Source organism: Rhinatrema bivittatum, chromosome 4 (genome assembly GCF_901001135.1).
Source record: "Rhinatrema bivittatum chromosome 4, aRhiBiv1.1, whole genome shotgun sequence".
NCBI lineage: Eukaryota > Metazoa > Chordata > Amphibia > Gymnophiona > Rhinatrematidae > Rhinatrema > Rhinatrema bivittatum.
The window spans coordinates 220,105,419-220,130,693 of NC_042618.1; the positions used below are offsets into that span (position 1 = coordinate 220,105,419).

At 44.8% G+C, this 25,275-nt stretch overlaps 1 protein-coding gene across 3 annotated transcripts in view; it reads right to left on the reverse strand.

Annotated features, from left to right (window-relative positions):
* GAS2L3 (growth arrest specific 2 like 3) overlaps positions 1-25,275 on the reverse strand; it is an 88,352-nt gene that overhangs the window by 37,565 nt on the left and 25,512 nt on the right. Inside the window, exons 2-4 of one of the 3 annotated variants that reach the window (XM_029599723.1) lie at positions 24,024-24,071; positions 19,541-19,709; positions 9,502-9,620 (exon numbers count right to left, since the gene is read on the reverse strand). In XM_029599723.1, the coding sequence (XP_029455583.1) occupies positions 9,502-9,620; positions 19,541-19,709; positions 24,024-24,041 (306 nt within the window). In that variant the 5' untranslated portion in view covers positions 24,042-24,071. Of the gene's footprint in view, positions 1-9,501; positions 9,621-19,540; positions 19,710-21,800; positions 21,926-24,023; positions 24,072-25,275 lie in introns of those variants that run through there. The other 2 variants (XM_029599724.1, XM_029599725.1) reach the window with 2 other exon arrangements.

Sequence of the window (25,275 nt, forward strand, 5' to 3'; positions counted from 1 at the left end):
AACTCCAGGAAGTTGATTTGACAACAACGTTCCTGTGCAGACCAGATACCCCGAGTGCTGAGCCCATGTACATGAGCTCCCCAACCCAGGGTGGACGCATCCATGGTTAGGACAATTTGTCTAGGAGGGCTCTGAAAGGAAATCCCCTGTTCCAGATTTTAAATTCCCTGCCATCAGGACAAAGAGTCCTGGAAGGGCTTGGGTGACTCAGATGCGACCCTGGAGGCTCTGCATGGCTTGACGCCACTGCAATCTCAGGCTCCCTTGGGCTTTTCTCATGTTCAAGTGTGCCCAGGGAGTGATGTGGACCATTGCGGTCATGTGATCCAGAGGCCAAACCAGGCCACAAGATCCCATACTACTGATGCAATTAATAGCAGTGGCTATTCCCTAATTAAACTTGATTAATAGCAGTTACTAGGCTTCTCCTCCAAGAACTTATCCAAACATTATTTTGAAACCAGCTACACTAACTGCACTACCCACATCCTCTAGCAACAATTCCAGAGCTTTGTGTGTTGAGTGAAAAAGAATTTTCTCCGATTAGTCTTACATGTGCTACTTGCTAACTTCATGGAATGCCCCCTAGTCCTTCTATTATTCGAAAGTGTAAATAACAGATTCACATCTACTCGTTCAAGACCTCTCATGATCTTAAAGACCTCTATCATATCCCCCCTCAGCCATCTCTTCTCCAAGCTGAAAAGTCCTAACCTCTTTAGTCTTTCCTCATAGGGGAGCTATTCCATTCCCTTTATCATTTTGGTTGCCCTTCTCTGTACCTTCTCCATCGCAACTATATCTTTTTTGAGATGTGGCGACCAGAATTGTACACAGAATTCAAGGTGCGGTCTCACCATGGAGCGATATAGAGGCATTATGACATTTTCCGTTTTATTAACCATTCCCTTCCTAATAATTCCTAACATTCTGTTTGCTTGTTTGACTGCTGTAGCACACTGAGCAGACAATTTTAAAGTATTATCTACTATGATGCCTAGATCTTTTTCCTGGGTGGTAGCTCCTAATATGGAACCTAAAATCATGTAACTACAGCAAGGGTTACTTTTCCCTATATGCAACACCTTGCACTTGGCAGATGAAATTTAATGTGGACATTTGGATGCCCAATCTTCCAGTCTTGCAAGGTCCTCCTGTAATGTATCACAGTCTGCTTGTGATTTAACTACTCTGAATAATTTTGTATCATCCACAAATTTGATAACCTCACTCGTATTCCTTTCCAGATCATTTATATATATATTGAAAAGCACTGGTCCAAGTACAGATCCCTGAGGCACTCCACTGTGAAAATTGACCATTTAATCCTACTCTGTTTCCTGTCTTTTAACCAGTTTGTAATCCAGAAACGAACACTGCCACTTATCCCATGGCATTTTACTTTTCTTAGAAGCCTCTCATGAGGGACTTTGCCATATGCCATCTGAAAATCCAAATACACTACATCTACCGGTTCACCTTTATCCATATGTTTATTAACCCCTTCAAAAAAATGAAGGTTAGGCAAGACTTCCCTTGGGTAAATCCATGTTGACTGTGTTCCATTAAACCATGTCTTTCTATATGCTCTACGATTTTGATCTTGAAAATAGTTTCCACTATTTTTCCCGGCACTGAAGTCAGGCTCACTGGTCTACAGTTACCCAGATCATCCCAGGAGCCTTTTTTAAATATTGGGGTTACACTGCCACCCTCCAGTCTTCAGGTACAATGGATGATTTTAATGATAGGTTACAAATTTTAACTAATAGATCAGAAATTTAATTTGAGTTCCCTCAGTACCCTAGGATGCATACCATCCAGTCCAGGTGATTTGCTACTCTTTAGCTTGTCAATCTCGCCTACTACATCTTCCAGGTTCACAGTGATTTCGTTCAGTTCATCTGACTTATGATCCCTGAAAACCATCTCCGGAACTGGTATCTCTCCAACATCCTCATTACTAAACATGGAACCAAAGAATTCATTTGTCTTTCTGCAATGGCTTTATCTTCCCTAAGAGCCCCTTTAACCCCTCGGTCATCTAATGGTCCAACCAACTCCTTCACAGATTTCTTGCTTCGGATATATTTTTAAAAGTTTTTGTTACGAGTTTTTGCCTCTTTGACCAACTTCATTTCAAATTCTCTCTTTGCCTGTCTTATCGATGCTTTACACTGCTGACGTTTGTTGAATTCGGCAGTCTTTTGGACGAAGTAAACCTCATCCACCTTCTTAACAGGTGGCACTGTGAGGGGGTGTTCACAGATCCTCAACACCAGCTCAAGGATGTCGTGCACCAGGACTGCCATGACTTCCTTAGGAGGCTCCACAAACTGGAGAACCTCCAGCATTATGTGCCGGGCATCCTCTTCAGTTAACGACTGAAATGGGATGGCCTCTACCACAAGCTGGACAAAACCTCCAGAGAAGGGTCTGAAAGGAGACCATTTGAGGCATCGCCTGAGACCTCTGTTGTATCATCCCCCCCACAGGTCATACAGCTAGTCACCATCCGTGTCATCAACCAGGGATGAGGCCCTGGGCACGCGGCCTTCATCCAGTGCTGGCACAGACTGTACTGGAGGGCCACAGGCCTAGGTGGCTCAGCCGGCCTGGGGGGGGGGGGGGTGCTTCCTCCTCTGAGGAACCCACCACAACCACCAGATCGGCGGGGAGGCTCTGGTGCCCCACTGAGCATTGATGCCATCACAGGAACTGAAGCCAGCTGGGTCGGTAACACACCAATGAGCGCATGGAGATTCCAGCAGCAGTTCCAGGACAGATGGTACCTGTGTCTGTGCCGTGAGGACAATGCTCTGCAGTGCCTGCTCAACAGCTGGCTGCACCCACCTCTTGAGCTCCTCCTCGAATACTGCTAATGACAAAACAGACTGGGAGGAAGGAGGTGTGACCAGATCCTCTTCGGAACAGAGAGGAGGATTAGTGGCTGTCACCGGGACTGATGGAGTCCATGGTGCATCCCTGGCATCAGTCGAGGAGTGGCTATCCTCGCTACAAGCATCACGGCATGAGCCGGTGCTTCCCTGTACCCAGCACCGTGCAAAGACAGGGACCGATGACTATTTTTCCTCGGTCTTCCCTGGTGCCGGGGTAGATGACAAGAAACCAGACGATGGACAGTCTCCATCCCCAACAGGACTGACTGAACAGACTGCCCCGCCAATGTCAATGGTTCGATGTCCATCGATGCAGCTCCGTGGTCCCTCGATGCCGATGGCTTGGACTTTTGACCCGAAGAGGCACTCATCTTCTCAAACCAAAGTTGACATCCTTTCAGAGTCATCTGGCCGCACCTGCGCAACCTCACGAATATACTGTTCTGAAAATAGATTTAGAATTACCTCACTTTCAGTTTTGTGTGTTTGTTTTATGTGGTCCTACTCCAGGCCCTTACACAGTGAACACCAAATATTTGTTAAGCAGTTTTGTTTTTCCTCATCAGCCTCTACACATCCCTCCCCTTCAAGTTTCAAAATGCCACGTTTGCACTTCCATCTATTACTAACATCTTTAAAAAAAAAAAAAATTCTATCTTACCATATTTGTTATTTTTTATTCCATTTGAATTTTCACATTCCTTACCACTTTCCCAGCAGTCTCCCTCTTTCTGCGATCTCTTGTAGTTTATTAATGCTAAAAACTTTTCTCCCTGACCTTTTCAGCTACTTTAGAAAACCATAACTGTCCCTTTTTTCCTCTTCTCTTTATTTATATTCCTAATAAAAAATATTAGTTGCCTTTATTAGATGCTCTTCTGCATCTTTTAAGTAGAATGCAGTGGGCAAAACTAAGATTTTCCCATCCAGCTAATGACTTCTTGAGGTACTCCCCCATTTTTAGAAAGTTAGTCTTCCTGAAGTCTAGGATGCTTACCTTAGAATGAACCTCTCTTGCATCCTAATATTTAATCACACCATCCAGTGGTCACTGGTTCCCAGGTTATCATCCACTACATCAGAAATACTGTCCCTGTTGGTAAGCACCAGATCCAGTATTGCCTCCTCCAGTGTGGGTTCCATTACCAGCTGCTAGAACAGTTCTCCTTGCAGAGAATCACGATCTCCCTGCTTCTAGGGGATACTGAAGATTGAATGTCCCAATCAATATCTGGAAAGAGAAGTTATTACTTACCTGATAATTTCCTTTTCTTTAGGACGGTCAGATAAATCCAGAACAAGTGGGTTATGCACCTCTACCAGCAGATGGAGACAGAGTAAACTGATGTCACAGTATATATATATACCCCTGCAGTGACATCAGCTTACCAGTATTATCTTCAAAAGCAACTGTGGACAGACCAGCAAAAAACTTGAACAAACAGATAACCATGTCAATACTCAGCCAACAAGCAACACTGAGAGACAAGAATGTATTAACACTAATCTAGGGACTGGACTAACCCTTACCAGTAATCCCTGTAACACGTAGCTATGGAGGACAACCATAATACAACCATTCGGCAGCCAAGGGAGAGAAGCTGGATTCATCTAACTGTCCTAAAGAAAAATGAAATTATCAGGTAAGTAGTAATTTCTCATTTCTTAGCAACCAGTCAGATGAATCCTGCAAAAATTCCAACACAAGGAAGAGTACTTCTATCCTCATACCAGGCCTCAAACACTTGCCAAACCCGCAATTATGCCAAGGAAGCGGAGAACTTTCTAGCTCTTAGCAAGGTGGGAATCACTGCTGCAAAGTATCCACGTTTCAGCAAGCAGGCCCTTTCTAAGAGCCATACCATAAGACAAAATAGAGTCGGATTTTCGTGAGGAACAGGTTCCTGCCACAACAGATCCCTGTGTACTGGAAGTCTAAAGGGCCGGCAGAAGCCACGGCAGATCTGCATACCACTGTCTCCTGGGCCAATCTGGAACAACCAAGAGCACCATCTCTGTGGTGCTCAATCCTTTGGACTAATCTGCCCAACATGGGCCATGGACAAAAGGTGTACAGCAACTTCTGCCGGCAACTCCTGCACCAAGGCATCGATACCCAACAACTTCGGATCTCTCCTGCAAGTGAAGAATCGCAGAACTTTTCGCATTGCAAAATGTTGCCAGTAGGTCTAGAACAGGAGACCCCCAGCAAACCAGAATCAATTGAAAAGCCTCATTTGATAGCACCCATTCTTCTGGGCCCAGATTCTCCCTGCTGAGAAAGTCTGCTCTTACATTGCCTTTTCCTGCTATATACGAGGCTGAGATCTGGAGACGTAGTTTGGCCCATTTCATAAGTTTATCTATTTCCTGCGAAACTTGTTGGCTCTTGGTTCCTCCCTGCCAATTTATATAAGCCAGTCATTGCATTGTCAGACATTATATGGATCGCTTGAACCAGCAGCCTGTCACCAACCTGCAAACATGCCAGCCGGTCTTGCCCTGACTTCCAAAAGATTAATGTTCCAGAGACTCTTCTGCATCCCAGTGCCCTTGCGTTGTCAGCTCCCGACAGTAAGGTCCCCAAAACATAGAGGCTTGCATCTGTCATCAGTACTAGCCAGTCCAGTGGAGCTAGGGAGATTTGCCTTCCTTAGCTGATCCGGCTATAGCCACCACTGCAGTCGGGAGGAGACATCAAATCGGCAGGTGGAGCCAAATCTAGTAGTCCAGAAACTGTGGCTTCCACCGAGACAAAAAGGGAGCGCTGAAGAGGATGCATATGCGCTCTTGCCCACGGTATCACTTCCAGAATCCGCCATTAAACCAAGTACCTGCAGGTAGGATCATACAGTCAGGCGCAGAGTGTTAAATCAGACATAGCTCTGTCATCAACTTCTGAATATGAGCTTCTGGCAGGAAAACTTTGCCTGCTTCATGTCAAACTGAACCCTGAGGTATTCCAATGACTGAGCAGGCTGAAGACTGCTCTTGGCCAGGTTCATCACCCAACCGAGCTCCTGCAACAAGGAGATCACCTTGTGGGTCACCAGGTGGCTCTCTTCCAGCGACTTTGCTCGAATCAGCCAATCGTCCAAATACAGTGTACTAGGATCCCATGCTCTCTCAATTCTGCCACAATTACTACCATTATCTTGGAAAAGGTCCTGGAAGCAGTGACCAGACCAAAAAGACAGTGCCGGAAACCAATGACGACATCCCAGAGCTGCCAACCACAGAAAGCGTTGATGCTCTAGTCGAATGGCAATGTGAAGATACGCCTTGGACCGGTCCAAAGGGGTCAGAAACTCCGACTGCACGGTTATCACTGAGCGAAAGGTCTCCATGCAAAAATGCGTCACCTGCAGATCACAGTTGACACTTTCGAGATAGGAGGATGAAACAAAAGGATCCCTCTTTTGCAATGAAATAAACTGAATATTGCTTCTATTTTCTTGAGACATGGGCACCGGAATCACAGCCCTCAGCCTGAGAAGCCTTGCCAATGTATCCTCCACTGCCTGCTTCTTCTACAGGGAGAGACCATGAACAAGTCCTGAGGAATTACTGCAAAACTCAAGCTCATATCACCTTCAGGACCTATTGATCCGATGTGATCTCGACACTCCTCTGATAAGGGTACGCCTCTCTTCTATCTCCTGTTAGAGATGGGTCGGCAAATCTTATTTGGGAGGCTCCACAACCTGAGCCCACACCTCCTTCTGGGCTGTCTGGAACGAAAGGACTGAGACCTATCAAAAGGTTGCTCCTCTATAGGGTCGAAAACACTTGGATTCCCTGGCATGACTTCTTTTCTAAAAGGAGCATGGTCTGTTTCTTATCCTCTGGTAATTGAGGAACCGGTGATTCGCCCCACTTACTGGCCAGCTTCTCCAATTCACTCCCAAACAATAGCAAGCCTTTAAAAGGGCAATTTTCTGATGTTAGCCTTGGAGGTTGCATCGGCTGACCAATTTCTCAGCCATAACGGACACTGGCGGCTATTACCGAAGCCACCCCTCTGGCTGAGGTGTGGAGCTAATCACAGCCTGCATCTGCCAATAAGGCAGCCGCTGGCTCCATAACTGCCCTGGAATTCACCCCAGAGTCATCAACCTCTTGAGAGAGAAGTAAACAAGACTGAGCCACCAGGGAACAAAAACTATTTGCAAAGTCATTGTCACTGCTTCAAATGCCTGCTTAAGGATAGTTTCAGTCCTCCTATTGTGTACATCCTTCAAGGCTTTCCGCTTGGAGACTGCACATACACCTTTGGAAAACGTAAACTCTCACCACCAGATCCAGATGCTACAGGCCTTCTAAAACCCAACCTCCTTTGAAATTGCCTCTGGGGTGCCCCACTCAAGATCAGTTAATTGTTAAATGGCCTCCATCACAGGGAACAAACAAGAGGTTTTACGCAGAGAAACCAAAATGGAATTTTTCTTTGGTTCAAACATGGAATCTGCTCCAGGTACTCCCAGCATAATCAAGGTCTGGGAAATTAGGGCCAGTAGTTCATTTCTATGGAAAACCCGTAGCATAGTCCTATACGGTTCTAATCCCAGAGGAATTTTTCCATCTTATAGCATCAGAATCAGCCCCATCTGTGCCATTTGGATCCCTACCGGGCCGATCCACTGTCAATCCCAGTAGATCCAAGCAAGGTTCCTGCCTGCGACTCTGCCCTGAGAGCAATGGATGCGGCTGAGGACTGCGCCTGAAGAAAGGATTGCAATCCCTGGAAAAATTCTACCCATGAAAATGTAAAAAGATCCATACTGAAACAGAAGGCATTTGAGGCATACCTACTGTGCTACCTTCCTCTGCTGACGAACCAGTTAGGGGAGTTCCAATATCAGGCGCCCCACCTGACGTGTATTTACCCAGACCTACATCCAGTTGGGAAGAACCAAGCTTAGTGAAATCAGAGAAAGTTAATTCTCCTGGAGCTTCCAAACAGCGCTGGCACAAATTAGTGGGCACGCCAGGCTGAGATGCCTGAATATGATAGGCAGCGCAAAGGGAAAGGTGCTTAGGTTTCTTAGGTATAGGTGCCATTAGGCCAACAGTACGCTAAATGGCAACTGAAGACGTATGTCCAGGTTTTCCAATACTTAGGCGTCCCAAACCTGGGCGCCCTGAAGGATAGGCGCCGCAAAAAACAAGCACACAGTAACCTGTGCGCACAGGTAAGCAGGATGGTCACTAAGGCGCTGCTTAACTTGGATGCACAACAGAGGCCCGACTAGGTGTCCAGAAACTGGACACACAAGCCAAACAGACAAGCCTGGATAGGACAGCCTAACAAAGTGCTAAAAGATCCATTGAGGCCTACCATGCGGCGTGCAGAGAAAAAGCCTGAGAGAAGGGCCTAGCGTACGGATGCTGCCTATGTCCCTTAACCTCCCTACATCAACGTGCTCGGCTTCCGGCACCCGCCGTCTTTCAGCTGCTTAACAGCTAAGACCACTGCCAGCTGAAAAACCAGCTACCGGACCACAGAAATCACTTCAGAAATTCTCAACTGGGGGAGGAACCATTCGTATCACTGCAGGAGAGCAGGGCAAATTAATTTTCCCCTATTTTTCCTTTTCAATTCGAAGCAATCTCCAGTGGGGAGATGCACATCCACCATTTGATCGAGACTGAGAATACTGGCAGTCTGATGTCACTGCAGGGATATATATACTGTGACTTCAATTTGCTCCACCTCCATCTGCTGGCAGAGGTGCATAACCCACTTGTTCTGGATTCATCTGACTGGATGCTAAGAGATTGAAATCACCTACCAGCAGCCCCTCCCCCCTTTCATAGCAATCCTGTGAATATTCTCCATTAAATTTCTATCTGTGATGGACATCTGTATATTACACCAATATAAATAGATGTTCCATTCCCTCTTTCCAAATTAACCCACAGCGCCTCCTTCTTACCATGTAAGCCCCAATTTTTCTCTCTTTTTTTTTTTTTTTTTAAATACTGTTCACCCCTATACAGGATTTGAACTCACAGCTCCCTCATTTAAAGTTGTTTTTTTTTTTTTTTAAATCACAAGTCACCATTCAGCTTAAAAGCTCGACTAGTATCTATGATCTGCTTCCCTCCTTATTCCTCCAAACCAGGTTCAAACCTGTGGACCCTGGAACTCAGAGTGCAGGGTTTAAGATATTTAAGACTGATGCAGGAGGTTCTAAATATTCTCCAGTTATCACCACTCTTCTTATACTAAAAGTCAGTGAAACTCCAATATACATGCAAGTGTAACATTTTCAAATACCCTTAATAATTTTCAGGAATCAGAAACTTCAAAAACTAAACCTAATTAATGAATTGGGGAGATGTCAATTTAGTCTCTCTACAGACGCCTTACACCTCCATGAAGACCCATGTGTCATTTGACAGAACGGCAAGATGACCCTATATTCCTATGTCAAAAGGTATGAATGTTTTCCCAACTGCATGTCTTACCTAGCAGGCTCCACAATCTATTGTCTACATTAAGGGGAACATGACTTGGATCAACCATGACAAATGAAAAGCCCTCTTGAACACAGGAGACAATAATTAGCATAAGCACAAGAATCAAAAGAAGTCAAACCTTCAGTTCTTCGGAGGTGCAGCATCTTTTGAGTGCATTTTGAATGGCAAAAATCAACTGACAAAGCAGCACACCATTATCAAGTTCTTCCATAAACCTGTCTGCTTTAACTCCTGTACCTGAAAGCAAAATACATAAACACGCTATGAACGGTTAAGAGAAATAAAGGTTTTAGAAAGTCTCCACTGAGTGAACCTTAGAATACCCCTCCAACTGGTGGCTTCATTCAGATACAGAACTTTGACAGCCCTACAGAGGCTTCAAGATCATCCAGAATGTCTTTGTTCTGAAGAAGACCATGAGGAAGGCTGCATCTGAGAGGAACATGGCGCGCAGTAAGTCGCTTTAGCTGAAAATTCGCATTTTTCAAAAAGGCTATTTAATAAAGGGATCTGCTTTCGTTGAAAATGAAAAGAGTTCCTATTTTATTTTTTGGTTTACAAAAAACCCCCCCACTAAAGAAACATTGTTTTAGAATTTCAGGACCCGCCCTAAAACCAAACAAAAGCTTTGCCTTTCTGGACCCCTCCTCCAACATATCTTACTCTCCATCCTGGGCTGAAAAGGGGGCTGGAGTAATCCTGTCCCAATCATCATTGCACCACCATAGCGAGTGCAAGTCAAGTGGAGCCAATTTGAATTACAAGCCCGGTAGGACAAGAGCACATAGGAATTGTTCCTGCCCCTTTTTCAACTCAGATGGAGTAAAATCCAGGGGCGAGGGGTTTTTTTTAGTTTAAGGCACAAGTTTTGGTTTTAGTCTGTACTGCCAATAGCACACAGTGAAGCTCAACACACTAAACCGCAATCCAACAAAATGGGGGAAAAAAAAACCAAAAAAACCACCTACTCCTATTTAGCTCAGGTAAGTCATGCTGTGATAGATTTAAAAACTGCAAAGATGATTAACAGATTTTATCCTTTAGCCACAATCTGTCACCTTGCGATAGGCTTCATACATGTTTCAGCTTATTTTCCCACCATTACCTTGCCATTTCACTGGCCTCACCACGGAAAGACAGAACATTCTGTATATTTCTATTTATGGCATTTTATATATAACAGAAATAATGTCTATTTCTCTGGAGAATGCACGAAAAATGCCTCCGTCTCAGTTTGGCAGTCAGTAATCTTGGCAACCGTTTTACTATCTAAAATACTCCTGAACAGATTATTATTATTTATTATTATTTTTATTTAAGATTTTTATATACCGACGTTCATCAGGGATATCACATCGGTTTACAGTGTAACTGAAATTGGCGCCTGGGAAGGCGTTTTACATCGAACAGATATAACGAAGTAACATGAAAACAATTGAGGATGCGATTTACATCAAACAGAAATAACGAGTTAACATGAGAACAAAAGAGGGGGGGGAATAAGGGCGGGAGATAATCAAACATATTTGATTATCTCCCGCCCTTATAAAGATTATCTCCCGCCCTTATAAAGATATTTGAACAAAAGCACAATGAGAAACTACTACTTACCTGATAATTTCCTTTTCTTAAGGACAGTCGGATGAATCCCAAACAAGTGGGTTATGCATTCCTACCAGCAGATGGAGATTGAGTAAACTGACGTTACAATATATACATCCCTGCAGTTACATCAGCCTGCCGGTATTCTCTTCAAAAGCATCCGTGGACAGACTAGCAAAAAACTTGACTAAAAACAGGTAACCATTGCAATATTCAGCCAACAGGCAACATTGAGTTCAGACAAGAATGTAATATCATTAGTCTAGGGACTGGAGTAACACTGGTAAGCCCTGTAACATATAGGAACACAGGAGGATCATTATGCAATCCTATGGCAGCCAAGAGAGGAAAGCTAGATTCATCTGACTTTCCTAAAGAAAAGGAAGTTTAAGGTAAATAGTAAATTCTCATTTCTTAGCGTCTAGTCAGATGAATCCAGAACAAGTGGAATGTACACAAGCTACTCCCGAATAGAGCTGGGGGCAGGGTGCCCATGGTCCAGTCAAAACCACACAGGCAAAGGCTACGTCCTTCCAGGCCAGCACATGCAGACAATACTACCCGGAAAAGTGTGTAAGGAGGACCACATCGCAGCTCGACAAATGACAGAGACAACAATCTAACTTCTGCCCATGACACTGCCTGAGCCGAGTGGAATGGGCCCAAACCCAACTAGGTAACTGCTCCCAGCATCCACGTATGCGGTCGTGACTACCTCAAATTCAGCGAGCTATTGTAGCCGTAGACAGGGAGTGCCAGACTCGCTGGCTACAATAGCTCATTGACCAGAGACCTGATAATATGCCACTTGACATCCAAGGGCCGCAATAGATGAGACTTTTCTACATCTCTCTCCCTAACCAGAGATGGCAGGGAGACAGGCTGGTTCAACTGGAACGCAGAGACCGCTTTTGGTAAAAAGAGAAACAGCTTCTTGCAAGACAAGGCCTGCAGCTCAAAAACCCTATGCACAGAACAATTTGCCACAAGGAACACTGTTGTCAAGGTCAGAAACTACGAGGATAAAGTACATTACAGTCGAAACGTAGAGCCTACCAAAAAATCCAAAACCAATTGAGACTCCATAGAGGCACCAGAAACGCAAAGGAGAACAAAGATATTCCATCCCTTTCAGAAAATAGACCACATCAGAATGAGCCAACAAGGATCCACCATCGACCGGACCCCTGAAACAGGCGAGAGCAGTTACTTGTACCCTTAAGGAATAAAGGGTCAAGCCTTTATTCAAGCCAACTTGCAAAAATTCCAAAATGAATGGTATATTGACTGAACAAAGAAGAGTACAGCGATCCTCACACCAGGCTTCACTCTCCAAATCTGCACATAAGCCAAGGAAGTTGTTACGCTTGCTGACCATGGTTACCCACAGTTGGCCTCTCACCCCAGGCCTCCTGGTAATGACGGAAAGCCACCGCCGCCCTCCTTCATGGCCCTGAGTTGCCTGTTGCTGCTGCCATCCACAGTCCCATGCCACTGGCTCCTTGTCCTCTTTTTGCGTCTGAATGCTGCTGCTGCCACCACGCTGCCTCTCGGCTGGGACACTGCAGTCTCCCAAACCTGGCTTCACCTAGGTGCACACATGTGCCTCTCTGCTCAATTTAAAGGGCCTGAGGCGGGAAAAGTCCCGTGGCCCTTATTGACGACTTCACCACTCAGGGGATATTTAAGGCAAGCCCCTGCATGCAGGCATTGCCTTGGCAACAGGTCTTCTCATTTTAAGAGAGGAGCAGTGAATTCCAGAGTTCCTGAGTGGACATCTGCTTTGACTTTGGACTGGAGACAGACTACAAGCCACGCTGTCTGCCATGACCCTTGCCTGGATACTGACTACCAGCTTCGCTGCCGGTTCCCGACTTGGCCTGCGCTACTTCTTCTTGTCCCCTTCTTGGACTTCCATCTCTGCAGAGGCCCTACGCAAGTCCAGCCAGCCCCAGCACCTGAGGGCTCAACTTAAGGGGGAACATGGGCTGGTAGTGATGAAGCTCCAGAGGGGTCTCTGCTCATCTACCGACGGTGGGGCCCTGTTGGGCCACTCCCCACAGGCAGCACCAACTCCCACTTGGTCAAAGGGTCCACCAGCATAACAGAAGTGGAGAACTGTCTAGTTCTTAGCAAGGCGGAGATCACTGCCACAGAGTATCCAGTTTCAGCAAGTGAGCCCTATCAAAGACATACCATAAGACAACAGAGTCAGATCTTCGTGAAGGACAGGCTCCTGCTGCAACAGGTTACTGTGCACCAGAAGTCAAAGAGGTGAATCCACCAGGAGCCTCTGCAGATCTGCATGTCGTGATCTCCTGGGCCAATCTGGAGCAACTAAGAGCACCATCCCTCTATGGCATTCAATCCTTCGAATCAATCTGCCCAACATGGTCCATGAAGGAAAGTCAGTCATACAGGAACTTGTCTTCCGGCCACTCCTGTACTAAGTCATCAATCCCCAATGACCTTGGATCTCTTCTACAGCTGAAGAATTGTGAAACTTACTCAGTGCGCAAAGTCGCCAATAGGTCCAGGAATGGGAGATCCCAGTGATCCAGAATCTACTGAAACTTCTGACACCGCCCACTCTCCTGGGTCCAGACTCTCCTCTTACATTGTCTTAGCCTGCAATGTGTGAGACTGAGATCATCTGGAGATAGATCATCTTATGGAATGTGCAGAGGTATTTCCTGTGACACTTGCTGGCTCTTGGTACCTCCCTGCCGATTGAATTAAACCAGTCATTGCATTATCTAACATTATGCGGAGCGAGCAACCCTGTAGCATGTCGCCAAACTGTAAACATGCCAATCGGACTGCCTTGGCCTCCTGGTTATTGATGTTCCAGAGAGACTTTCTGCACTCCAGCACAGTCAGCTCCTGAAAATGAGCTCCCCAATCAAGGAGGATCACATCAGTTGTCAGGACTCCCTTCTGTAGATGATCTGCCTGCAGCCACCACTGCAGTTGGGAAACTACCTCCATCAGCAGTGGAGCCGAATTGAATAGTCCTAAGACTGCAGATTCCACTGAGACAGCAGGGAGCACTGAAGGGGAGACATGTGCCCTCGCCCATGGCACCACTTCCAGGGTTGCCGCCATTAAACCAAAAGTACCTGCAAGTAGGACCATACGGTCAGGGGCAGAGTGTCCAGACACAGCTCTGCCATCAACTTCTGAATGTGAGCTTGTAGCAGGAAATCCTTGCCTGCCTCAAACTGAACCCAGAGGTATTACAATGACTGAAAAGGCTGAAGACTACTCTTGGCTAGGTTCACCAACCAGCTGAGCTCCCTCAACAGGGGAATCACCTTGCGAATCACCAGGCAGCTCTCTTCCAGTGACTTGGCACAAATCAGCCAGTCATCCAAATACAGGTGTAATAGGACTCCATCCTGTCTCAACTCTGCCTTAACTACCATTACCTTGGAACAGGTTCTGGGAGTGGTGGCCAGACCAAGGGCAGCTACCAAAACTGAAAGTGGCGTACCAGAACTGCGAACCGCAGGAAGCGTTCATGTTCTACTCAGATGGGAATGTGGAGATACCTCCTCTGGATCTGTTGGAGGCGTAAGAAATTCCCCGACTACATGGCCATTATCACAGAGCGCAATGTCTTCATGCAAAAATGCTTCACTCGCAGATGACGAATGATGCCTTTGAGGTCCAGGATGGGACGAAAGGAGTCCTTCTTTGGCACAACGAAATAATGGAAAATAGTCACATTTTCTTGAGATGTGGACACTGGGACCACAGCCCTCAGACTGAGAAGCCTTACCAATGCAGTTTCCACTGCCTGTTTTTTTTTTTTTTTTGGGGGGGGGGGGGGGGTTGGTTTTTTTTTTTTAATGGTGAGTGGCAGGGAGGCACCATGAACACGTCCCGAGAAACACTGTGAAACCCCAGTGCATATTCCTCTCGTATCACCTCCAGGACCTATTGATCAGATGTGATTTTGACCCACCTCTTATAAAAGCAAAAGAGGCGCCCATCTCCTCCTTCCAGGGGGTGGGTTGGCAAACCTTCACTGGGAGGCTCGGGAGGTTCCCCTACCCCTGCACCTCTTCCAGGCTGTTGTGGATGAAGAGACTGAGACCCACCGAAGGGTTGAATCCTCTGAAGGTTGCTCCCTTCAGGGTCAAACATGCTTGGATCCTCTAGCACATCCTCTTTTGTGAAGGGAGCACTGTCTGCTTCTTATCCTCCAGCAAAACGAGGAACCAGAAGATTCGCCCCACTTACTGGCCAGTTTCTCCAACTCGCAACCTAACAAAAGCGAGCCATTAAGGGGCAATTTGGTGAGGTTAGCCATGAAGGTTGCATCAGCCGACCAATTTCTCAACCATAAATGATGCTTGGCCGCTACTATCGAAGCCACCCCTCTGGCTGAAGTGAAGACCAAATCACAGCCCCCCCCTCTTCCAAGAAGGCAGCAGTTGGTTCCACAACTGCCCTGAAGTTTACCCCAGAGTCAACCACCTCCTGGAAGAGGAACAATCAAGAGTGAGCCACCAAGGAACAACAAGAAGCGATCTGCAAGGTAATTGCCACTGCTTCAAATGCTCGTTTAATGATAGTCTCAATCTTTTTAGCATAAGCATCCTTCAAGGCTGCTTCTCCTTCCACGGGAATAGTGATCCACTTGGAGACCGCACACACAAGTGCATTTCCACCTGGGAAAAAACATAAGCGCTCTCTTACCACTGGATCCAGAAGGTACAGGCCTTCCAAAATCGACCCCCTTTGAAAATAGTCTGAGTGCCCCACTCAAGATCAATTAATTCTTGAATGGCCTCCATCATGGGGAAAAATACAAGAGACTTTACACAAGGAAACCAAAATGGGATTTCTTTTTGCCTCAGACACTGAATCTGCCCCAGGAACTCCAAGCAATTTTCAAGGTCTGGGAAATCAGAGATGGTAGTTCATCTCTATGAAAGAACCGCAACAGTGCCATATGGTTCTAATCCAGGGGAGTTTCACAGTGAGGCAGGATCAGCGTCATCACCCATGCTGTCCGGATCTCCATCCAGAGGACCTGCTACCGTTCCAGGAGTACTCCAGTGCCCAAAAAATATCCAGGCAAGTTTTTTCCCCCTGCACCTCTGCTCTAGGAGCAGGGGACAGGGTAGAGGACTGTGCCTGAAGAAAGGACTACAACTCCTGGAAAAATTCTACCCATGAAAAAGTAGACGCATCCAGACTGGGGGGGACCTGATGTGTACTCACTGAGCTACCTTCCCCTGCAGAGGAACCGGTTAGAAGAGTTCCAAAATCAGGCCCCCACCTGAATAGTCTTTACCCAGACCCACATCCAGCTGGGAACTACCAGGCTTAATGAAATCAGAGGAAGAAAATTCACCTTGAGCCTCCAAACAGCACTGGCACAAATCAGCAGGCACTCCTGGCTGAGATGCCCATATATAACAAGCAGTGCAAAGAGAAAGACACTTAGGCTTCTTAGGCACAGGTGCCATAATGGCCGACAATGTGCTGAGTGACAGCCGGAGGCATGCGTTTATCTTTAAAAAAAAAAAAACAAAAAAAAAAAAACCACACAGACAGGGGCTCACCTAGGCTCCTAGAAATTATGCATCCAACATTTAGGTGCATACACACCTAGGTGGCCAAAAATTGAGCGCACAAAAAATGAAAGCGCATATGTAATTGCGTGGCCACTACGTGCTGCTTAACGTAGGTGCACATACTACAAGGCCCCACTGTGTGCATAACCTGTACGCAGTGAGATGCACATGCCGGACCAACAATCTTGTAGAGTGACAATTCTAGCCATGAAAAAGTAGACGCATCCAGACAGGGGAGAAGAATAACTGACAGGGGAGAAGAATAACTGATACTTCACACATCCAGCAGAGCTCTCTGCTACAACGGCAAGGGAGAAGAAAAAGGGTTCGCACTCAAAAAGCGGGGAGTAGCTGGCTTGTTACGGCGGTTACTACCCCAAACCAAATGTGCCTGATACTTCACTTTCCATGCATATCCAGCATGGTTCTCTGCTTCATCGGCATGGGAGAAAGACTGATACATCACGCATTTCCAGCATAGCTCTCTGATTCAACGGCAGGGGGAAAAAAAAAAAAACCACAAAAACAAAAAACTGATGCTTCACGCATATCCTGCATAGCTTCAACGACAGGGGTGAAGAAAAAAAGGATTCGCAATCACAAAGCGAGGAGTAGCTGGCTTGTTACGGCGGTTACTACCCCAAACCAAATGTGCCTGATACTTCACTTTCAATGCATATCCAGCATGGCTCTCTGCTTCAACGGCAGGGGAGAAGAAAAAAAAAAACCAACAAGGGCTGTACAACATAGTCTAGGTAAAACAAATAAGCATGGGTGTAGCTTGCTTATCGCAGCAGTTACTGCCCCTACTACCCCTAACTAATCAAGCTAGATATTTCACTTGGATGCAGCTCCATCACTGCTCTCTACATTAATGGTGGGGGTGGAAGGGGAATAGAACAAGGAGCTAAGAGAAACAGATAAGAATGAGAGAAAAAATGTGTGAGGCTTGCTGGGCAGACTGGATGGGCCATTCGGTCTTCTTCTGCCGTCATTTCTATGTTTCTATGTTTCTATGAGGGCAGCCTTAGAACGTGCATGAGAAGCCATCGCAGCCTACCACACAGAATGCAGCAAAAAGCCTCAGAGTGGGGCCTAGCCTAAGGAAGCTGCTCAACCCACCAGGCTGCCCACATCCCTCAACCTCCCATGGAGCAGAACAAACGTTGGGCCGGCGCACCAAGCATGGAGACTGGGGGAGAGGAGGAAACACTGTACAACAAAAAACATTCTGCTAAGTCTCTACCTTTTTTTTTTTTTTTTCCAACTTACCGGAGCTCAACCGTCCTGGCTGAGCACAGAAACGGTCTCCAGCTGTGAGGGGAAGAGGGCATGTGCCATCACCGCTGCACTCTGCTTCCTGTACCCTCTGCCTTAGCAGCTAAGTCCACACCTGCAAAACCAGCTACCGGACCAAGGCATACATCCAAGGGACCACAGAAATCACCTCAAGAATTCTCAACTGGGGGAGGGCCCATTTGGTATCACCGCAGGAGAGCGGGGCAAATTTTATCCTTAATTTGCCTTTATTTTAAAATAAAAGACATCCCCAGTGCGGAGATGCACGTCCACCATCTGCTGGAGATGGACAACACTGGCAGGCTGATGTAACTGCAGGGGTGTATATACTGTGATGTCAGTTCACCCTGTCTGCATCTGCTGGTAGGAATGCATAGCCCACTTGTTCCGGATTCATCCGACCGGACACTAAAACTGGAATTTGATTTCCTGATACCCAAGCTGACAATGTTGAATGGAGGAAATCTACATACTTTAATATACTCTGAATTTCTGAACCAAATCACCTTAACATTTAACATGCTCATTGTAACAATGCAGCTGAATACTAATATTCCAATTTGATTATGATGCCACACCCCCTATGTGTGATCATTATAAACACAGGTATGACATCACAAATTTAAAATTTACTAACGGTTTAGCTGTCAGCCATATCACAATGATTTCAAGCGTGCCAAGCCTCATTAGAAGAGGCTATGTTGCACTCATTTCAATCATAGCAAAGACACAAAATTATGTTACCCTGAGAACAGCAAGGATAACTCTTATATAAATAAGAGCCGTTAAATGAATACTAATAGCCATTTAATAGGCCCTTTCCTGGCTTCAAGCCCTTTGGCAGAAGAACCAAGTGCCTAAGGCAAAACCAAGAGCTCTACCAATTGAAGATCACCATATTAAGATTAAGGAGCAGATTTTAAAAGGCCTGCGCGCCGAGCCTATTTTGCATAGGCTCGGCGAAGCGCACAAGCCCCAGGATACGCATATGACCCGGGGCTTTGAAAAAGGGGCGGGACCGAGGCCTCCGGCACGGCGGCCGTAGCGGGGGATTGCACACCAGCACTTGGCCAGCAGGCGCAACTTTTCTATCAAAGGTCAGGGAGGGAACGGGGAAAGCCATCGGGGCTCCCCTAGGGCTCGGTGCGCGCAAAGTGCACCCCCTTGTGCGCGCCGACCCCGGATTTTATAACATGCGCGTGGCTGCGCATGTTATAAAATCGGGCGTAGATTTGTACGCACAAATCTATGCCTGCGCGTACCTACTAAAATCTGGCCCTAAGTGTTTAGCTGATTTTCATAGTAAAAATCACTAGTTGCTAGGAAAATAGGGGCATTAAATCAGTTATGTCATCCTCTCTGACCATGCCCTTAGCTCAAAATACGTTATAAGACTGACAAAGACAGAATGGAGGGAACTTAATTCTCCCTAAAAGAAGCATATTCAAATTGGTTTTTCTTTTTCATCCAAACAGATTAGGCTTTGAAATACATCTCAGTAGAATTCTTCCTGGGTTACTGAAACACGGTGCAATCTTCATTTCTGTTGTATTCGGGATGATTGTCTTGTATCAACATATGAAGTCCCAACTGGGTCTCTCTGAAATCAAAGTTATCAGTGCAAGAAAGCAAAGCACGTTGAATTTACATATGGATTTTAAAGGTTACCTAATAAGCTAGTTAACCAGATTGAGAGATCTTCCTGCATAGGTATCAACGTGGCTTCATGTCGCACAGATAACCACTGGTCATACTGAGAAACATCTGCCAGTCCTGGACCATGTCTAGGAGTCAGAGGGCTCCGGGAACTTAATGGGATATCTTCTCCAAACCACACCTAGGGAGAGATAAGGGTCAATTAATTACATTTCAGCATTATTTATAAAAACTGCAAGCATAAATAACATTGTTTTTCAGTGTTTTCTTCAGATCCTCTCAGCTTACTCTATGAAAAAGAGTAACAAGTTAATTTGCATTGATAGAAACAGATGCTGGTATTATCAACAACTGGTTATGACAGATAGAGAGCACTAACTTCTATGACCTCTGGTTTTCCTGTGCCTCTAACAGGGGACAGAAAAAAAAAAAAAACCACACCCACCACACAGGCCTGGACATACTGAAAAAAGGATGGCTTTCTTCCCTTCAGCCAGGGGCATAGCCAGAACTAAATTTTTGTAGGAACCCAAGGTTAACATGGGTGGTCAGCGCGGCCAGTGCCCTGTTCGACCACCATCCCAGGTGAGTCTTCACAAATCATGGCTACAAAACCCTTTCGATTTCTGGCAACACACACTACCATTTTCTTGACCTATCTCTGCTGCTTCTCGCTCTCCCTCTGTGGTTAAGGCAACTACTTTACACAAGGGTTAACCTCAGGCTGCTGAAGAGCATTATGTAAATAGGCTTCCAGCCTTCTACCCTGAACTTATAAAGTTCTCAGAGGAGAAAGGGGATTATCTGCCAAAATAAAAAAAACTGAGGCCATCAGTGTTTCATTTTTGTACATATATAGCCCAAGGGCAGTGGCATTTCCCATTCAAATTAGCTTCCTTAAAGGCACAGGGGGATCATGGGTTGACAGTGATTCCAATGCCTTCAGACCCTCTAACACCTGCTCCATTAAAGGGCTGAGATGGAACATAACCCTGCTCCTCTAGGTGTGTGTTTGGGGGGAGGGGGGGGGGGGGGGGGGAGACCTGAACCAGAGTGGGCAAAGGACCTTGTTCCAGAAGGCCCACCCATAAATCACCCCTCTGCCTTCAGCCACATCCTTCAGTTTTTCAATTGAGATCCAGAAAAACCCTCAAAAGTTATACTGCACAGGCAACATTTAGGGCCTGGTTCACTGAGGTTTTCTCTCTTTTTTTCATCTTTTGTTACAATTAATATGCATAATTTAAAAAAAACAAAACAAAAAAAAAAAAACCACACAAACCCCTGCCCCCCCCCCCCAACGCATGTTCAATACAACAGACAGGACACAATAACCATCAGTCTGCATACCAAGCCCTCAATATTTCCCAGTTCAGAGAATTTTTGAAAATCTCATACCAATACTATAATGTAAAGTTATGTCACCTACTGTATCACCCCTCCATATTAGCTTTTCATATTGTAACATCACTGCCTAGCATCTCTCATTGTAATGACTACTTACGGTGTCTCATATGGCAATTTCCCTCTCTATATTAGCTTTCCACATTTATTGATTGTACATGTCTGTTCATATTTAATGATTGTAGATAATTATCCAAACTTGAATATTGTCTAAACCTTAATATTGTATTTCCCTTTTGCCCCTCCTTTTTAAGGTGTTTGTACATTCCATTTGACAGTACTTCTGAGAATTCACAAACTTAAATCCATGCTGAAAACGTATTTATTCAAGCAGGCCTATAGTGGATGTCACATGACAACTTTACATTACAGTTTTGGTATGCGATTTGCAGAAATTCTATGAACTGGGAAGTAAATATTGAGAATTCTGTCTATGCAAATAGTTTAAGGGTCTTTTTTACAGGGATGTAGCTGGTTAAGTAAGAATTTAGTTGTCTGGATCAAAGCCTTTGAAAAATGACTGAGCTGAGTGGCTAAACTTAATTTAAGTTTCACTAAGTGGTTAAATTTAGCTGTACCATGTTCTGAGAAGGTCCAGGCACAGGATTGGGTTGGGGATGGAGGAGAAAGATAGGAGGCTAGCACTAATTTTCAGTACTAGCCACCTACTATAAAACTTAGCCAGCCAAATCTAGGCGATGCCATTGCAGATCTAAATCTGACCAGCCACATCATCATCATCATCCATTCCACCCCAGAATTAAAGTGGGAAGAGGTGGTGTGAGGGGCCCCAACTGTCCTGCTCCACCTACCACACTCATCCCTTCAATCCAGAGGCTGAAGCGGTACAGGATGGCCAATAACCCACCTCTTCTCTCCAAAAGAAGAAACTTCAGCATCAGAGCTGGCAGCCCGCTGCAATCCCCTCTCTCTTGCCTGAATAAGGAACTTTAGCAGGGGGCAAGGCCTGAGAGCCCCACCACAATCCCTTTTCCCTGCCCCATATGAAAAAAAAAACAGTGAAAAAATATTCCCATCCTCATTGGAACAAACATCAGCTAGAGCCTCTTTCATGGATATAAAGTTTTCCAGATTGGTCTTCAGCAATGCAAGTTGTAAGAAAATAATTTCTTCTATTATGCTAGCATGCTATTTTCTTAGGAGGTTTCCTTTTAAAAAAAAAAAAAAAAATGTCATGCAGATCTACTATTACATTTCAAAGAAAAAAAAAAAGTTATTTTTACTGAAAGCATCATTGAGATAAAGCCTCTACATCTGGAGGGATCATCTCAGAAAACCCCAGTTCTTCAGCCTATTCTGAACCCTTCACCTCACTTTGTAACTTCTGAGTATATCACTCTAACTACCCGCCGTAGCAATGCTCTCATAGTATACCTTATTGTAACATCTTTTAATAATCTCAAATTCACCTACGGTATCACCCCTCCATATTAGCTTTTCATACTGTAACATCGCTGCCCTAGCATCTCTCATTGTAATGACTTTACTTACGGTGTCTCATATGGCAATTTCCCTCTCTATATTAGCTTTCCACATTTATTGATTGTACATAATGTCTGTTCATATTTAAGGATTGTACATAATATTCCAAACTTGAATATTGTATTTCTCTTTGCTCCTCCTTGTTGCATTCCCCCCTCCTCACCTGCACCCCCCTCCCCAGTTCAACATCTGTTTCACTTTAAAGCCTTGTTGGCTGCATTCTTGTTTTTATGGAAACTGATGTGATGTTTCTAACGAATGTCGGTATATTAAAAAACCGTTAAATAAATAAATAAATAAATTCTGGCTGATACGTATATTGGTAGTTATTGTAATTTCTGGTGTCAATGTGAGAGTAAGTTTAGTACACTGGGCAAGATTGCCTCATTTTTTTCATTTTGATGCCTACCTCTCTCTCCAGGTGTGGTGAAGGTGGGGGAAAGACTATACATTCTCAGTCTGGTTTGGCTATTCTTGAATTACGTATATAATTTGGATTGGTTGTTTTCAACTTAAAGTTCTTTTCCTAAACTTTCTGTAATGGAATTTAACAAACAATAACTGAAAAAATAAAGTCCCCAAATCCAGTTGTTTTCAGGATTTCCATGATAAATATGCATGAGATATGCCTCAGTTGCATGCAGATAAGACATGCAATTGTATCTCAAGCATTTCTATTGACGAAATCCTGAAAACTAGAGCAGCTTGTGGCTTGAGACCATATTTGGAGGTCTCCTTGTTACTTTAAACCAAGGAGCCAATGCAAAAAAAAACAAACAAACACTGAAAGCGGGTGCTGAGTGTTCATCGCCCACAGGCACCTCTCCTGGTGGGCGCCAAGCATGATTTAAATTAGGTCACATTAAGGCATTAAGGTCGATTGCACGCAAACAGTCAGATGTCCGCTGGTTTAGAAAACAAGCTGAATTGATCGGTGTCCGTTTTCCTAATTGGTGCACAGCCACAGGTTCAGGAAATGGCACTTTTTTTTTTAAATGTTGTTCCTCCTACTTAATACTGCAACAATATTAAGAGGATGTACAGAAAAGCACTTTTGGGAGTGCTCTGAAATTAACTCCTGCTCTAGGCAGGCGTTAATTTCTGAGCGCAAAACTGTGCGTTTTGGATGCACATTTTTTTTGTATTTCGAGTGAGTAAATTGCAGCCTCATCAACATGCATTTGCATGTGATGAGCGCTATTAGTTTCACTACACATTGGATGCTCGTTGTGGAGCCGCTAATCCCCTTATTGCATAAGAAAATTAGGTTGTGCCTACACAAACCACATCCAACTGTGGGTTACAGTGCACTCAGCCAAGCGCACTGTATAGCATTGGCTCCAAAGTTCTGTGATTTTCAGATATGGCCAACACTAGGAATCCAAAACTTCTTAGCATTGTTTAAGCTCCAGTTTAAAGCTTTTCATGCATCCATGTATCGGGGCTAGAAGTGCTGAAAAATTTCCCAAGACACAAAAAGTTGGAATTAGGTCAATAGGAACATTATTCAAAGTCTTATGAACAAATTTCTCAATTAATTTTACAAATAATAAAAAAAACAAAAAACAAAACAACCCCACAAGAGTACCTGAACAGCATGCTGCATGATCAACTGAAGTCAAATCACTACCTTTACCTAGAAAGAAAAAAAAAAATTAATTTCACACAATACACATTACTTCTGTCTCAAAGTGGTTATTAAAATGAGAAATGATTTATCTTTTGATGATTATTCACCAAAAGATAAACATTTCAAGGATTCACATGATCGCCTCCCCAAGCTGGGCATTCTAAAGCTTTGAATTCTATTGCCAAGCAACCACTAACTGACAACAGCTTGCTCCAACTGTCAGTTTCCCTTTGGTCAAGAGCACACTGCATGAGTACTCTGGGCCTTAAGGACCCATGGAAATACTTTTGCAAGAAGTTAATGCCCTCCACCCCTAAAGTTTTCTCTAAGCACCAGACCAAGCCAGAGGAAGCTTTCTGCCAGCTCACTGCAAAAGTGCCCCTCTGACCCTCTTCCTGTGAAATGCCTTGCACACAAACAGGGACCACAAGAGAATGAGGAAGCTCCATGTGGGAGAGGCTCCTTTCATCTGAAAGACGTCCGATGATCTGCTGCAGCCAAATGAACCTAACCTGCTGGCTGCTGACGGTGCAGAGCCTCTCTCGGCCCCTGAGGCAATATGGGCCATGGGAACATAGAGAGATAGACGTATGTTCCCTGCCCTGTGGCCACCACTCCTGTCAGAGGCTTCTGCTCTAAAAGGAAAGCAATTGATGGAGGAAAAAAAAAAGGCAGCTGCCATTGGGCAATCAAATGCAAATCTGTGTGTGTCTGTGGCCTGGTGAGCTCAAAACGTGGAAGGATAAGAAAGTGCAGAGCAGCCAGCTAAAGAGTGAAAAGCAACAAGCTGAAATAGTTTGTCTCTTTCTTCAGTGAAAGATCACAATAAAGTAAAAAGTAGGCAATTGTATCTTCCCCAGATGCTACAATCTGAGGTATCACAGGGATTGGTTTTATCAGCATTTTTTTTTTTTTTTTTAACATTTACCTTCAGATTATAGGGAAACTGATATGGGATTAAACTGTAAAATGTCATACATTCAGGTATACTGTGAGCTTGGCAAAAATCAAGGAGAGAGTCTGGAGAGGTTGTATTCCTGCCTATGTGCAATTTCCACTCGGTTGGGTATTAAGTTAAAACTTAACCCTCAAAAAACTGAGGTGCCAATATTTGTAATGCTTCACCTTTGATCTTCTTTCTTCAGGTTATTATTATTTTATTAAGATGTGATTACTCTACCTGGGACATCAGTGGCTAGAATTATGGTCA